Here is a 17,556-nt window from a genome sequence, read left to right on the forward strand (position 1 = left end):
TGCTGAGTTTGGACTTTGATTTCTCTATTCTTTTATACAGGCCAAGGCGAAAGGACAGAGAGGTTGTGCTGTTTACTCTCCTTGAAATTTTCATGTAGAAGGAATTTAAAATTATTACTGCATAAATGATAGGGAGCCTTTCAGGATTTTATCCAAGATTAATGTGAATTCAGTCAGGTGGGAATTTTTTTTAATGCCCTTTTTCTTTTCTGTAGGTTTGCAGTCTTAAAAAAAAAATATCTGTTTGAACTGAAGAAACTTGAAGAAACGGATATTCTCCATTGGCTGGCTGACACCAAATTTAGAGAGCTTTGTTGCCAGAGAATATGCACGTGTCCTGACCATATTTCTACATGACTGTGTGTGGCAATATTCGGAATGAAGCTGCCATCATGTCATCCACAGGCAATGGCACTGATATTGAAGAATTCTTGGTCAACATTAACTTGGGGCAGTATCTTCCCAACTTTAAAGAATATGGCTATAATGTTGTGACAGATTGCGTGGGAATAACTAACAGCGTGCTTCAGCAAATGGGAGTGTTGCCTACGGGGCACCGCAGAAGGATTCTTAAGCAGTTAGACACCACTCTTTCAAAAATGCAAGGAAGTTCGCTTTTCTGTGAAAATCTAAAACTCAAAGACTTGAAAGGTTTAGAAGAGAAACAATATTCATCCTTGGATCAGCAGTCTCCAATAAGTGTAGATAGGACTAGCTTGATACCTGCAACATTGTCAGAACAACTTCTTAACAGAGCTTATGTTGATAAAGAAAGGTTTGAACTTGCAGAGCAAAACTTATCGGAGGCGAATGAGGATAGCTTTACAAATCTGGATGTTTCTAGTTTATACCAGAATTCAGACAGCATACTAAAAGCTATCAATCTAAGTGGAAGTATGAAGATGAATACGCAGCCAACTACATCGCTGGAAGAAGCTGCTGCATACCAAGCTGATGAGCACTTGGCTGGCTGTTTGGCATTTCATGATCCTTCTTCTTCGTTTGTTCACTCATGTGAAACAAAATACAACGAAAACAAACATCTGATGTTTGCAGATGAGGATGACTTATCTGATAGTGAGCCAAATTCTCCATTCTTTAAGTTTAAAGGAGAAATGATAGACAATGACTTATATGATTCTTGTACGCAAAACTGCATTAAAGTATTTCCAAGAGCAAGCCGGTCTTTTATATTAAGGCATCGACCTGTACCAGAAATACCCGAATTGAGTAAAGTTCAAGCTTCATCAAGGTAACTGCTGTTTCTTTCTAGTGAGGAATTGCTGTCATTGTAGAAATTATAGTTTGGGCTTTCTCATAGGTTTTTTTATGTCATTTTTTGTGGATTTTTTTTTTTACTAAGTGTGTTGTAAATGCATTGGATCTTGTATGAATGCTGACAGATTAACTGAAGGACGATTAAGCTTCAATGCAAGTTAAAAGCACAAATGAAAGTATAAAGGGAATGGTGTTTCCTTATAACCTCTCCAATCATCTCTGCATCTACTTATTTTCAGAGAAATGAATCTTTATTGCTTTAGATATAAACCTTGCTAAAAATAACTGTATCAAGCATTTTTTTAAACTTAATCAGTATGCTGTTAAGATAAGGAAGAATGGACATACACAAATGTTACAAAACCAAGATTGAAAAAATAATAGAAAAAGCTGTTGAATCTATTCCAAACCAAAACATTGCTAATAATATTAATTAGACCTTAGCTTCAGTGTTTCTGATAAAATTGTGATCCATCACAGGAAAATGGTGACAAAATAGTGATTTCAGGAGGGCTAGAAATTCACCCTCAAGTATAAAAATCTGGTTTTATGATGAGACAACAGTTACTGCGAAACACAAGTATTCAGGTTATATCTTAGTAACTTTTAAGGTTGTACATTTCAAGAGATACTGTTCTTGGCAAATACAAGTTTATCATTTTTATATATGTAACTTATAAGAAAGATATAAGAAGTTTTACGTACCTACACATATTAATGTAGTTTTATCTGAAAGGTGGGGCAAAACTTAGAAAATCCTTCTTGTCTGTTTTGCGCTTTGTATGGTGTAACCACCCTGTAAAGAAAGTGGGAGGTATCTGATACAATTGCACGCATGGGTATAACAAGACGATTACATAAGCATCTTAAGTCTTGGCCTTAAAGCATGTAGAATTTGTATGTAAATATAAGTATGTAATATTTTTTTTGTTTTAAATTAGAATAGGATATTTTGTGGAGGAGGAAATGATCTTATACTGTGTGGGTCTAAAGCAAGGACTTCCTTCAAGATGTCTCTTAGATTAATTTGTAACTGGTTGTCATTTAACTGCTAACTCAGAGAATGAATGCAACCGGTTTATAATATTAGGTGTTGGCTTGTGCTGGTGTCCTCATAATAACAAATCCTTAGCTTTTAATGATGCTTGTAGTATACAAATATTTTTGAAGCATTCCAACAGGGGAAAAAAAAAGTGGAAAGGGTGGGTAGGAAGGATAGATGTGGGAGGTTTTCAGAGGTTATGGAATCTTTATAAGTGTAGTTCTGTGCAGCATTGGTGAGGATAGGTTTGGATAGAGTCCAGTAAAGTTTGTTCTGATAAATTGCATAGGAGAGTTTGAATTTGTTTTAAAATATTCATGTGATGTGGGTGTGGACTTTTCCTCCTTCAAAGTGGTTGAGTTCATAAATTGAATCCACAAATTAGTGACTAGCACTTACTGTCTTGAATAAGCATCAGTTGTTGTAGCTTGTCTTGTCAAAATATGATGGAATGCAGATGAAAAGGTCTAATGTTAGAACTTAACTCCAGGCTTATCTTAATAAAAGTAATATTGATTTAATATTAAAAATAATAGGCACTGAAAGTGCAGTTGATCACATATTACAGGCTGTGTAAATGAAGAGTATCACTGCACAGATTAATTTGTGATGTTTCTGGTTCTGTTAACTGTAAGCTTTTACGCATCATGCTGGTTAAGTGTCTTTAACAGAGAAGAAGAATTCATGTAAAGGCATATGCAAAGTTTTGTTGCTGTAGCCATATCCAAATCGTGAGGTTGCACTTTTTTTTTTTTTTTTAAACCACTAGCTATGCCTGGAAGGGACGTGTCTGAGAATGTTTTGTGTTTATCTTGTCTTTTTCATCTGCATATCTCAGCAGTTAGAAACATCATTAGCGAGTTTATACATGCCCTAAATGCAGAGTTTTTCCAGCTTTTATGAGTTTCTTTTAGATTATTGAAAGAAGTCACTATTAAATGTTGTAATGCAATTGTTTGAACAGATGGAGATGCAAAGATTCTTTGCACAATTAAGACTTTTTTTGTGTGCCTTCAAAATGTTTCATCAATGCCTTCTAAATCACAAAAAAAATGTGCTTATTGAAACTTAAGTATAAACCTCTTTCAGTGAGGAGTAGCTTTATGTTAGTAACTTCTGTAGAGTGATTGTCCCTACTTCATATAATAAAGCTGTTCCTGCCGAGCTGAAATTGGTGTCTCATCCTAAAAGATAACAATAACCAGCTACTAAAAGACTACTCTTAATGTCTTTTGAGAAATAATCATCCAGTAGAGAGAATATGCTATATTTGTAGTCTTCCCACCATTGAAGTAAATCCTTCACATCCCAGTCTTTTAGTGATTGATATATGACTGGGTCACTAACTTCATTACCCACTATTTTGATTTTGAGCTCTAGCTTATTTTCTTCATCTTTATAACAATATGGAAACCCTGAAGGACAAGTAGCAGTCTGTCTGAGGAAGATCAAGGCTAAACCAGAACTTCAAACCAGAACTTAAACTTCACAGAAACATTCTTGATAACCTTGCTGGGTATTTTTTTAGAGGCAAAGAATTAATGCAGAACTTTAAAATGGCAGCTTGCAGCATCTTTAACCTCAGGAAAGATCATGTCTGTCTTGCAGAATTGCATAGGCAAACATTCTCAACTGACTTTTATTGATAGACGCTGGTTTCTTCCTTATTACATTGTGCAAAGGCTTTTCCAGAGAGGCAGAGAAATCCTTAGTTGTGCATGGATATTAATCATTAATTTTTTATGCAAGGCAGTGCTTTTCTCATGATCTCCTATGTGCCTTCTGGCACAAAAAGTTCATATGGTGGGTCTCCTTGTGCCCCTTAATAGTGCTGGGACCACGTCACTTTTTATTACTAATAATGTGCTTGCCTGTCTTGGAATTATATCCGCTTCCCCATGCCTCACTTTTGCTCCTGGATCTTGCCTGTAACAAAGCACGCTGTCAGCTGTTAAGACACCACAGCATTTTAGAAGTTGGAAATCTTTTGGTTTTCTTTCTTCTTTGAAGTATATGTGGCATCACTGTAGTACTGAGGGGTGCAGAATTGAAAAAAAAAAAGGGACAGTTACACTGTGTTCTTGATAATGGGGTTATTGTGCAGATTTTAGTAGTGGTTTTGGTTGATCAGTATTGAAGTGATGTGTAATTATGCTAGATTCTTGTCAGCTAGGGTTTTCCTGCTTATCATAACTTTGTGTGCTCTCTGCTGATACACAAATAGTAAGGATCACTCTAAAGGTGTTTAAAAGCACTGGAATTGTTAAGGGGATTGCAAATAATCTTCTGAAATTGAAATAAACTGCATCCAAAATGTCTTTTTAGACAAAGTTGTCACCCTTTAGAGTGATCTTTACTAATTGTGTATCAACAGAGAGAACTGCATTTAAGGACATTGCATTTAGGACTGCATTTAAGTGAGCAGTCCTAAATTTTTAATATGGTTCCCCAGTCGAGCTGTGGAAAAGAACGAAGGGTTAAACATAGTGAGTTGGAAGTTTCATGGTCTCTTGTGATACTTCTCCCATATACACAAGTGAAAAATTTAGGCTTTTGTAAGACAAAATAATGAAAGTAATGCAGTGGATGGAGCTAACGACTGATGTGCCTTTAGCACAAGATTAAAGATAATAGGTACAGAGGTAGTTTTAGAGGCTTTGGATGCTTTGGATCATGTAATTTCACAGCCACACTTAGGTGAAATAGCTACGGTTGCATCATCTGTTCAAACAAAAAGCTTAAGCAGGTTTGTAACATGGTAGACCTGTTTGTTCTACAGGTTGCTATACAGATAAAATTTAAGGCTGACGAACTCTATATACTTCTAGATTTTTTCATATCCCCCATCTTTGTTACTTGCATTGTTCAGTAGTGGGATTGCTCTGATTCTTTATTAAGAGAAATAAGAAGAAATAGACCAAAAGTAGTTCTGGAAAATATGCTGCATTTGGCGGAAAACAGAAATAAATAAAATAGATCATGATGCTTGGCGTGAGCAGGCACTATTCATTTTCTGCAACTGGTAGATCCTGTGGTGGAAACTTCTTGCTTGGTGCTGATGTTCTTTAGACTCCTTTTCTTAACATATAAGTGGTCAAGATTGCTACTAAGGCACCGAAGCTGGTGCTGCTGTGCCTCTCTACTCTGTGTTCTGTCACGCAGAGCAAATTTTTTAGGAGAGAGAAGCTGCCCCCTCCCTTTTTCTATGGTCAAGCATCACCATTAATTTACCTCTGCAAGCAGTCTATGAACTCCAAAGCTCTAACACAGCGTGCTAGAGTGCTTTTGACGTGTTTGCATTATGGGTGGGTTAGGTCTTGAGATAGATAGAAAGGAAAACATGTTTTGAATGAGTTTGAAAACAAAACAAAAGCTTCATTCATTTAAAACGCCCAGTGGATGAATGCCAGTAGACCCCGAAGCACTGACTGCTTGCACTGGCCTCTCCCTCAGTTTATTTGTGAGGTGACAGGAGTATATTGAATAAAACAGCCCAGCTCAGCGCTAAGCTCTCACCTTTCCAGTCTCTCAGCCTTTAGCAAGACCAGTCACTGCCTCATCACACCCTTTCATCCTGTTTATGTGTAAGTAAAGGATGGTGGGGAAGAGTATGCACCCTGAGCCTCATCCGGTACCTCTTCATAGATAAAAATAGTGGGTCTTAATCTCCACGGTTATAACGAAGTGATAATTTAATTGAAATTATTATTATGTCTTTGTAAAATTGGCACACTTTGTGATTGGCAGACTGCTTGCATTAACCTTCCTTTCAAGAGCAAAATAAAGATCATTAATCTCAAGAGGTATTAAATTTTGAAAATGGTTAAGGAAAGCCATGGATTGGTGTAGATACAAGGTTTTTTTCAATCTTATTTGCCCCCAAAGAAGTCTTCAGTATTTTTCTGTCTTTTAACCCAGGCATAGAATTTGTACAATAACTATGTAAGCATTCTATTGAGCATTGACAAGTTATTAGCATTTTATAGTTTGCACTGTATGTTGTTTGTTATGCATAATCTTTCAAGCAGATATTCAGAGTAAACTTGCTTCATTTATTTTGTATCTTGAGATAGCTTTTACTTGACGTTAGTCAGAACTTTGTTTTCCAAAAATGAAAAAAAGGTTTTATTTTTGCTTGTTGGAAAAAAACCCTATAGTTTGTTTATCAGCAGGGTTTTTTTTCCATGTATACGTACATGTAGATACCTAATCAGAAAAGAATACACAAGTCCTGAAAAATACATGAATTAAAAAAATGCAGGTCTCTGTAAGCTGATTTGTTATTTTTCATTTCATAGTGAATTTGTCTTCACTCGTGTTTATTACCATTACCCACTTTTAAATCCATCCACCCTGAAACTACACCAATGACTCACTGTTATACATAAGGAAGAAACCCATCATTTTAAAAGCTCTTTAAGTCAAAGCTGCTTATCTGTATCTCTAATTTATTTTAATGCTATTAATACCCTTAAAAAACCCTCAACCTAACAACAAAAAATCTGGTGTGTGTTGAAAAAGTTAGTTGTTGGGTTGGCTTTTTTTTTTTTTGTAAGCATACCGGGTTCTTTAGAATTAGGTTAGTAAAAATGAAGTTAATTTGTGAATGTAACTTTCAAAATACTAACTACAAGATTTTTAGCAAAACAAACAGAGACTTTAAAGTGTTTGCTGTGTATGTTTTGTAATTGTAACTCAGGAGAATAAACAGATAAGTATGGGAACTAGGCCACAGTCCACCTTCACTGGCCAAACTCGCCCTGTGTTTTCTAAAACCAGTATTTTACAAAATATCATTGAGAAACTTAATTGATATAACCTGGACAGCATTTGAAATGTCAACTAACTTCATAAGTTGCAGCTGCTGTCTTGAATTCAATCTAATAGTTTGTTTGGGGCAGATTTAGGCATGGATTAAACTTCAAGGATCTTGTGTGGTATTTACCTGTCAATGAATATTCTATAAGGATGCACGAGGATCTGTGTCACTGTTATTTCAAGCAGAAAAAATAAATAATTCTTCATGTTAACAGGGGAAATCAGAGCTTCGCGGAAAACTGTTCTAGTACAGATTTATAATAATAAGACTTATTATTATAATTAAAAAATTGTGATCTTTAGCAGCATGATGAGTCCCGCTAACATGAAATTGCTGAAATACTTGGGGGTCAGCACACCAACAATAAAAAAAATTTTCTGTTGTGTATGTGGGGTACATTCTTCTCAGTCTGCAAAATGTGCAGTGGTAGTCACAGGCAGTTGCAATGCAATATCTTTTATGGCTCAGATTGAAAACTTTCTGGGAAAAAATGCACCTTAGAAAATCAAAATTTTACAGCAATTTTTTTGAGTGTTTGAGAGCATGTTTTGCTGGATTTCCATGCCCAGGCTCCCTTTGAGCTTAATGTTAAATTATACTTTAATAGTATATCCTTCTATAAATGTAGTCATTGGTAATCAGTGTAAAGGAGAAGGGAAGGTAAAGGGTGGGGGATTTCCATGCTTCACAGAAACCTAAATGTATCAGAAGGTCAATTCAAAACAAACAAACAGAAAAACCCCAAACTCAAGGTATGTGCTAGGATCAGAGAAGTATTCAGTGCTATAAAGGAAGGAAAACACCTTGTTGGGTGACTTTTAAATTAAATCAGAAATTTTCCCAAGACTTAAGATTGACTACATCTGTATTTGCGTACAGGTTTAGTAGTTTATTCGGATAAGATGTTTTTGCTTCATTTCTGAGAAATTTCACTTAATATTTTCATTTTGTGCTTTGTTTTGTTCAAGTTGCCTTCAGAAAAGAAGAAATGTGGATCTTGTAAATAATTCTTGCACTGGGAAGCACATTTCACAACACAGTGAGTTAAGCATGATGATATTTATATCTTGAACGTTGATCAAAAAGAAACCTCAGACCAGAAGATGTCTAGAATGAGTACTGACTTATTTTAAGAAATATTGGGCATCTGGAAAAAGTGATGTATACAATAGCAAAGCATTTAACTACTTATGCGTTTTTTACTTAGTTTTTGTTTATGAACTAATAAAATGAAAATTAGAAAATCCAATCTTTAAACTTCATTTATTTTAATACACTTTTTTAGACTACAGTATTTTGAGTTTCTAAGATTAGATCCAGATTTTTTAAGCAGGGTTAGCTTTTTCTTGAAAGATATAAGGAGCGTATTCCTGACTAATGCTGCTTAATTTGTTAGTGCTCGTAGCTCCAGGAAATAACAGGAAATTAACTGTATTAAATAGTTTACTGGAAGAGTTTGGAAGTCTTGTGCACTCGGTTGTAAACAAAAGTTCTTTCATACTCTAGAGGTATGTCTTGTTTGAAGTTGTGCATATTAATTTCAAGCAAATACTTGGTCACAAAATGAAGATTGTGCACAAATGAGGTTTTGTGTGTGTTTTTTTTTTTTTAAGTCAGAATAAAGGAGACTTTGGAGCTATTGCTTCTAAGTATGCAACAAAAGTAGTCGTTTTGTGTTTGGTTTTTTTTTAACTTGATGCAGGGTAGGAAAGAAGAAGATGCCTGTATGCAATTTATATCCAAATTATATAGTAATAGCAGTAGTGTCTGACTAGGTAGTTCCTGAGGGGGGAAAAAAAAAGTGTCTGGAGTCCAGTTAGAAATGAGAAATTGTTACTTGATCTTCAAAATTTCTTCTGAAAAAGGCAGAGAAATCACAAACAGAAAAATCTGTGTCCTCCTTGATTTTATTATTAAATTAATAGAGTATTGCACTGTATGACCCTTTATTTTTTTGCTTTAAGAAACTTTCACGGAAGGAAAACCACACATCATCTCTCCATATGGGGAAACTTTTATTTGTGACAACCTGAAAGATGCTGAAGTAAGTTGAGAAGTCTGGATATAAATGGTCTATCTTTGCTTTAATCTTCAAGCTATGTATTTATATTGCCCTTAATTCTTTTTTTCCTCTGCTTTTTCAGTTCCCAATACCTTTTCAGTCTTCTACATGTAAAAGACTTAATGTGTAAATATTTGTGGACTAGTGACTTTTCTTAATCTGGAGATATACTTTGTACTGTTCAGTAGAAATAGGAAGCTGTGGTGTTGGTTGGTTCTTTTTTGGTTTTGTTTTTTAGACAACATAGGATAGATGATAACTGTCACTTTTTTTTTTTTGATGCCCAGTGCTGCCATATCAAATGCAAACCAGTCAGTTACAGGCAGTTGCAGACTGCCTCAATGCCTTCCTTTTACCTAAGAGGTACAGTGGTATATTGTAGTACTTTGTGGGGTTAAGTGGTGGATAACCATTAGAATTGATGAGTAAAGGTAAAAGTGGCTTTTCTCTCTTCTGATAATTGCAGCTTGAAACTGGGCATCTCTACACAGGCTTCTGTATATCCTATGAAAGCAGCTTACATATTAGCTTAGATGATCTGATGGTCACTTTTGACCATACCTTTTTAAGTTGTATATATGAAAGTTCTCCGGACTTTTGATATTCTTCATGCATCCCCTAAACTTGCCGTATACCTAGAAAGTCACTTTTGTTGTAGGATTCTCTGAAGTGAACATTTTTGTTGGGGTCAGTAATTGATAGTGGGAATGCCGTGGGTGGCATGTGGACAGACTTTTGAATCGTGGGGACCTGGGTGGTGGATTAGCTAGTGAGGCATCCAGCAAATACTGTGAATCCCAGCTCCTGCTTCTGTCTTAGCAGGATGCAGACCAGAAATTGTGGATTCTGTGATTGCTTATACTTGTCCCAGCTGACCTCAAGCCACTGAGTTAGAGAAAACAGTAAATTATTCTTAGTTTCTGTCCTAGTCTTCACTGTAAGATTTCACTTTTTAAACTATTGTAAACTGTTGACTAAAATCAAAGCTACTAAAATGGATGCCTAGGATTTTTTTTCCCCCATTTTAATTTGTTATGAATTGGTGAGTGAAAATAAATGGTTCAAATTTCATCGTCCAGTAGGAGTGGTTTTAGAAGCATAAAAATTATCTCTATTTTTGGTGTGTACTTCCTTTTCTTCGGAAATACGTTGTGCTTTGGTTTTTGTTGACTTTTTAAGGAGGTATGCATAAATTCAAGTCTTGTTTCTCCTTCTACTTCTTGTTATCTGCACACAAAAGTGACTTTTGAGCTTTTGTTTTATTCCCTTGTGTACAATGTCCTGTCTGTGCCAGTTATTGTTATCTGTGCCAATGCCTTTAAAAATTCAAAATGTAACTTCTTTGTAATTAGTTCAATGGCATAAGCAGGTTTTCCAGAAAAAGTTTCCTAACCTTCTTGTTACTTCTTAGCCTTATTCTGTGTATCTCATAGAAATGGTTGGTTGTAAAAAAGCATACCCAGGAAGGTTGTCAGCAATCTTTCATATTTTACAAAGGCACCAAATACAAAAATACCGTGCTGTTAAACTGGATTAACTGCTTGAAATGCAATTGCTATTTCTGCTGGTTGTAGAATCACGATTAATGCACTATATTATAGCATGCTTTCCCTGATATGAAGATTTGGATTTTAATTATCACTTTTGTGTAAGTGAATAGTTTTTCTTGAGTTGGAAACTTAATAGTTAATTTTGGTTCCATTAGAACTTAATTGCAGACAAAGGTCATAAAGAACCACCATAAAACAAAGGTCCTAAGATACATTGCACTTTCAGATTTTTTTCAGTAGGTATCAAGTATCCTATGAATAAATAAGAAACTTTAAATAACACTATAAAGTATCTGAGATTTTAGGGCTTGTAACTGCTACTTTATTTCAAAAGATAACCTCATGTGATGTATAGTTCATCTATATAGAAGAAAACTTAGCAAATTGTTATATGGACTGACTGAAGTTTGTTCTAAGGGCTTGTAAGTTGGCCATTACCCTCTTCCTGTGCCGTTGGTGTGAAGAAGAAAAGGCTGCTATAGGCTTCTATAAAGGGAGTGTTTGTAGAAATAGGTAATGAGTCACTCCAGGCTGGAGGTAAGCAAGCATGAGAGAACAGGGAATTAAGGTTATAAAGAAAATACGCTTTTGACTTGGGTCAGGAAGAAAGACAGCTAGAAGCAGAAACCTCTAAAAGGTGATCTGAAGAAGGAGGCTTTTTTTTTTTATATTGCTTTAAAAATAATACAAATAAAAATCCAAATGTTTTAGAGCTGATTTATTGTTGTGTCCAGCTGAAGAGTCAAGTGTATTAGAATTCCTTCACAGAAAAACTGAATCCTAATGAGTTCAGGCCTCTAGAGTGAACTATTTGCTTTATTTCTTCCTGTAGACTGTCAAACTAAATTAAACATGCATATTGAGTTCAGTAAACTATGTGAGCTCCTAAGTGTTGTGATAGTGTGGAATGCTGGCCAGACTGCAAATCTTACCACTTGAAAGTAAGAACCCTTCATATTTTAAAAGGACGAATTTGTCTTTATGGACCTGTTGTAAAGTTCTATTGCCAAACCATGATTCAAGAATCAACCTGAGGAGAACTGTGTGACATTAACTTTAATAGAAGACTAAGGCAGTATCTCTTAAGGAAGATGCCTGTCCAGAATGGCACTGAGTCTTTGTTTAATACAGCCTCAGCTCCAATACTTTTCATTCTGTCCACGTTTTCCTGACTTGCTGTTGTGATCAGCAAGACTACCTGTTAGAAGACGCTAAATCCAAAAATGCGTCTGAATGACTTCCTGATCGAAAGTGGAGGATTTTTGTAGGCATTTCCATCTGTCTGGGATCCAGAAGTCAGATTTATTCCTTAAGGGTAGGTGCCCTATGCATAAGAACAGTACATACAGTACAGACAGTTCCTGTCTGATGTATATATCAATATTTTAAGAAATACTTCTCTGTAAAGGTGCCTGCAGGAGAAAATGCTGCTGCTAATTACCTTTGTATAATACCTCAGAGATTTGCAAGAGGTGCGAGATGGGAGTTTTGTCTCATCTTAGGTCTGAGCATCTTGCAGAGTAATTCTGTAAACAACACACTGAGAATGCTTGAGATTTAATTTGGGTGAAATGTGTCTTTGTGAGCAAATAGAACTTCTTGTCCCTACAACCTGTCTTCATTTGTAGACTTCTACATTTTAAAATCTACTAGCAATACAAATGCAATTCTTGATTATTGCTTGGAAGTTCTCAGGCTCCCTGAATTCACTTGCTCAAGTGCTGAAGATTGCGGACTAAGCACAAGCAGGACATAAAACTGTTATCGTAATGGTTTGTGAGAGGGAGGAAGAGGTACTACCACATAGCTTCAGTGGGTATGGTTTGTGGTTGCATCCTGGTAAGCAAATGAAGATAAAAGATACTGACCCTTTTTGCTCTGAAGATGCTTACAGGGCAATGATGACAGTAGCCTCTTGACCATTGCCTATAAGTGGGACACAGCCATTTCCCCTCCTTTTGTGAAACAGTCAATCCAAGTGTTTGAAAAGCAGTGCCCAGGTTGCTTTTGAGTTTCCTGTTTAGCTTGTTTGCAAGGTGTATAGGTATTTTGGTTTTTTAATTTATTTTTTTTTAATGTAATCCTTGGTGCTACAACATAGTTAATACTGTGGTGGTGGGTGTTGTTTTTTGCTGTGGGCTTTTAGTTTTGTGTTTTTTTGTGGTTTTGGTTTTGTTTTGTTTTTTGGTTTTTTTTTATAACGCGTCTGGCTGGCAGAGGAAGGCAGACTGTTCACCTAGGTTTATCCTAGTAGCAGCCTGTGATTGCCACAATTTTTGCTGCAGCGTGTGTATACTCAGCTTTTGGCTATGTGCTTTTTTAAGCCTGCCTTTTCATGTTGCCAAGGTACAGCCCTCAAGTACAAGATGAGGTACTGCTGCTCAGAAAACAAATGGCAACCATTGTGAAAGCTTATCCACTTTTTTCTGCCACCCTTCATCTTTGTGGCATACACATCAAAGCTTAAATGAGTAAATTAAAATGCTTCCATCTGAAAGCACGAAGATGTTCATTTTAGTTTGTTTGGCTTTTTGGTTGTTTTTTTTTTTGTTTTTTTTTTTGGTTTTTTAAGGAAGACAGACAACTATTGAGAAGCTTAGTAATGCAATATGATTGTCAGATCAAGTTTAGGAAGTGTGAAATGTAATGTTCTTGAACAGTGTTAACCTTGACGTTTTGTACATTGCAAGCAGTTTGTGGTAAAGATTTCTAAACAAACATTAATAAATGTGCCTTTTAGGAAGCAGAACTTGGCAAGAAAATGTGAGATATATTCAGTATGGCTGAGTTCAGTCTTACTTGTGGGAATATGAATTTACCATTATTTTATCTTTAGTGTACTGTGAAGGCTGTACATTTAATTCAGAGAAGTGTTGCTGTGAAAGATAGGCTAGCAGTGGCAAATCATAAGTGGCATACTTAACATGCGTGCAACACGTGGCTCTTGAGGTTAGAAAATTTCAGGGTAAAAATAATAGTTCTGCTTCAAGAAAAATTAGAGCACTGATTTCTATGCGCTAAATTTCTTCATTTAATTTGTATGAGGTATTTTGGACTATGCTCATGTTTTATCTGGGTATTATTATTTAAAATGGAAATATTGAAAATAACATTTCTTAAAATACTTTTAAAACCATGATCTTTCAAATGCATATTACCTGAAAATGTGGCAAAGAATAGCTTTGCTAGTTAGGCTGTTGTTTATGTGTGATTTGTGTCTACAGTTACTTAAACATCACTTACTACTTCAGTACAAATGTTGGTTATGATATATTTCTTTTCTAGGAACTTCATGGAAATGACTTCCTGGCTTGTGAAAATAAATCGGGTCTAGCAATGAATGAAGACTATTCTTCTTACAAGAATCTATGGTATTAAATAAGTGTTACAGAGAAATTCAGAATGTAAAGAGGAGAGAGTTATTTACTGATATCACAAGTAAATCTTTACCTCTGAAGGCACAACCACGACTATATTTATTTTTTTTTATCCTATTTGAACCTTTACCTCATGCTATCAGAGGCAAAGTTTGACTTTGTGGCTGTCCTAAGACTGTCTAACCCAGGTTTCAGAATTTTTGTGGATTTGGAAGATGTGCCTCTTTTCCTCAGTCAGAACAAGGAAGACACAAGTTTTATTTTTGTATGTCTCCTGGCTAACCAAGTCTGAGTACTTTCATACTCTACCTTCTCATTAGAAAAAAACCCAAAGCAAACCCCAAACTGAAAACCATTCTCTACCCCTGTAATGAGGCAGTGGCCAGTGGTTTGATGGGAGCTAATGTACTCCTCGAGTCTCCAGTCTGCACCTGGCCTCTGTTGAGGTGGGAGACGGAAGACAGAGGTGATACTGCAAGTCCTCCAAAGTATTATAAGAAATGAAGCTAGGTTCTGAGGAAAGATAATTAATTTTAAATTTCTGTTCAGGCTTCTAAAGCAACAGCAGATGTTACCTTGCTACCAGGCCTGTTGAATGGGGAAAGTAGGATCCAGAATGGTCATATTTATAAGATACATTGTGTTTAGCATGTCTGCAGTTATCACAATGGTTAAACAAGTTATAATACAATACAATATTTATTATATGTCTAACCAATATTTGTTCTAATTAATAATTTTATGCATGTGTGCATTGTAGCAATACAAGTAAAATGCAATTTTTCTTTTTAGTTCCTTTAATAATCAGGAAGATAAGACAAAGGAATTTGTGAAAAATGAATCCCTGTCTCAGGAAAACAAATCATTGGGACCAGAAGAATCTGAAAGTGAATCTGTATATTCTATTGTGGAGCAACGTTCTTTGCCTGTAGAGAAAAAAATAAATAAAGACAAGACCCACTCAGTATCTTGTAGTAAGATACAAAGCGGAGATTCAGATCATTTGGTCAGTGAAAAAATGCATTTTTGGCAATCTGATGGAGATCAAACTTCAACTGGAAATGATTCAATAACACCGTATGCTTGTTTTTATGGACCATCAGTAAAGAAGGTTAAAGCGGGATGGCTGGATAAACTGTCGCCACAAGGGTATGGTATTTGCAGTGATTATTGAATAATTGTGAAGAATGTATGTTTGCATGAGAATGTTAACTTTGTATTTGGTCACTGCTTATTATTTGTGGTGGAAAAGGAAAGGGAACTGGTTTTGTAGCAAGAGCACAGGGCTCTTCTGGATTCTTAGTTTTTAATAATGTTACCTGTTGTAAAGTTTATTTAGGAGGTGATTCTCTGATTCTGAAATACTACTTAAGCAATTTGGCCATAGATGTATAAATTGTGCCTGGAGATCCTGTTGGTTTCAGAATTGTGTGTGTAAGTTGAGCTTTGAGTTTAGAAATGCATTTAAGGTGAAATATCTCCTAGTTTAGTTTATTGATGTGCCTAAAGTTTGATGGGAAGAATCTGAGCCCAAGTCTTGCTTTAAGATTTCAAATATTGAAGAGGAGAGAGGAACACAATAGAAAGAGAATAGACTCTTTGCCACATCTGTAGGTAAAAAAAAAAAAAAAAAAGTTTTTTAATTTGTTTTTTAAATTATTTTAGGATTGTTTTACACTAGAGCACTCTATTACCGGATCCTCCCCTCATGAATACTTGCAAACTCTGAAATTCTTCCCACCTTATCCTTAATAAACTGAACAGACTATACTTCATTTTAAATTGTAGTTTCCAATTCTCCAGTTGTTTTCTTCTGAATTCCTTTTTCTATTGAAAGTGGCACAATTTTACTTTTTAATTCTATTTCTGAGCTTCACTAGTCCTTAGCATCTAGAAATTAATGCTGTTGTCCTTATTAGTGCTATTTTACTGTATTTCTACTCAAGCCTTAGTAGTTCTGCATTCTTTGTTCTTATGACTGTATGTTTAACTACACTGAAAGGGTGATATTAAACTCTTTGGCCTTTCCTTTCATTGTTTGTGGTTACTCATCACTACTCATTGACTATCACAGCAATTAATTTTTTTTTCAATTTAGTGACAAAGTTATTGAATTAAATTGGTTGAGAATACAGTCGGGTTTCAGCCCACTGGAAGGAGCACTATTGTATTGCAATTATTTTTTTGTTGTTCCTCTTAAGAGTTCTGATTTAGTAAGCTTTTAATTTCTTTGATTTTTGGCTTTATTTGTGTTGATACAGTGATACATTGTTCAAGCTGAGTAACAAGAAGGAATAAACCTGGCTTAATAAACCTATTTTAACATTATGGAACTTCAATCTGCCCAAGCTTTTTTTTTTTAAAAAAAAAGATTGTTTCAAAAATTTCATTCACATTTATGGATTGTCATTGTTTATTTTTGTTAAAGAATCAAAGAATAATTATACATAGAGTCAAAAGACTTTTTTGCCAGTATGATATGCATTTGCACATCTCTCAGAATTGTTAGTGTATTGACTTCTCAGAGAGTTGCAGTTAAATCTAACTTCTGTTTTATTTCACTTGCAGGACTTTTTTTTTTTTTTTTTTAAACAAGGTTTTTGGCAGTTAGCTAATAGAGTGATAAAAAGTATAATTCTTGATTCCAGTTGACTCATCTTGTGCTATTTGAAGGAACAGAGTTGCAAACAAAGTGTGAAGGCTTTAGATAAAGTACTGTGTGAGAATGTATTATTTAAAAAAGATAATGAATTAAGCACAAAATTAGTACTGGTTAGGACTGAGTAGAACAGTTGCAGGGTCGTTAGCTTTGAGCCAGTGATATTCCTTGGCTGACTTTCAGGGACTTTTTCTTTAGCGTGGTTTAATGAATGCTACATTTCTTGGTCCTCTTTCTCACAATACCATTTTTCAAATATCAGAAAACTTCAACCAAGCAATGGAAAAAAAAAACCAACCCACAATGATTTTTTTTTTTTTTTTCATCCCATAAAGCACTAGCATATTTTATTTCAGTCCCTGCCAACTGATTATTTCTTTCTGTTCCCCCCTACCCTCCTTTTCTTTTTATAGAGCTCACATTTATACCTGGAACTTTGTGTCTCCTCAGGGGAGTGAATATATACTGTTTTCTTAACTTGCTACAAATTGTGCATTTAAAGTACAGCTTCTCTTTTTGGTTAACTCACCATAAATTATAAAGCTATTCAGTTTACTCATTGTATGTGGCACTTACATTCACTTTTTCTTCCCTGCATCATCTTAAAGTTTATTGACATTTTAATGGAAAATAGATTTTACATTGGCTTTTCCAGGTTATGAGAAATGATGATTTATTGTAGTCATATAGTACAAGTTAATTAAGCCAGAGCTGCTATTTGATTAAAGTTTTGATAAACTATCATAGTCTACTAATCCTAAAGCAGAGC

The 17,556-nt window shown here is 35.2% G+C and overlaps 1 protein-coding gene across 1 annotated transcript in view; it reads left to right on the plus strand.

Moving 5' to 3' along the window:
• Positions 1 to 225: 225 nt before the first annotated feature.
• The window catches only part of ARAP2 (ArfGAP with RhoGAP domain, ankyrin repeat and PH domain 2), a gene marked incomplete at its 3' end in the record, with an annotated part of 100,816 nt that continues 83,485 nt past the window's right edge, over positions 226 to 17,556 (plus strand). The window contains exons 1-5 of the mRNA XM_009641067.2: positions 226 to 1,252; positions 8,108 to 8,178; positions 9,104 to 9,183; positions 14,037 to 14,122; positions 14,921 to 15,277. Coding sequence (XP_009639362.1) covers positions 354 to 1,252; positions 8,108 to 8,178; positions 9,104 to 9,183; positions 14,037 to 14,122; positions 14,921 to 15,277 — 1,493 coding nt within the window. The remainder of the gene's footprint in view (positions 1,253 to 8,107; positions 8,179 to 9,103; positions 9,184 to 14,036; positions 14,123 to 14,920; positions 15,278 to 17,556) is intronic.

Source organism: Egretta garzetta, unplaced genomic scaffold (assembly GCF_000687185.1).
Source record: "Egretta garzetta isolate BGI_Z169 unplaced genomic scaffold, ASM68718v1 scaffold836, whole genome shotgun sequence".
In the NCBI taxonomy this organism is placed as follows: Eukaryota; Metazoa; Chordata; class Aves; order Pelecaniformes; family Ardeidae; genus Egretta; species Egretta garzetta.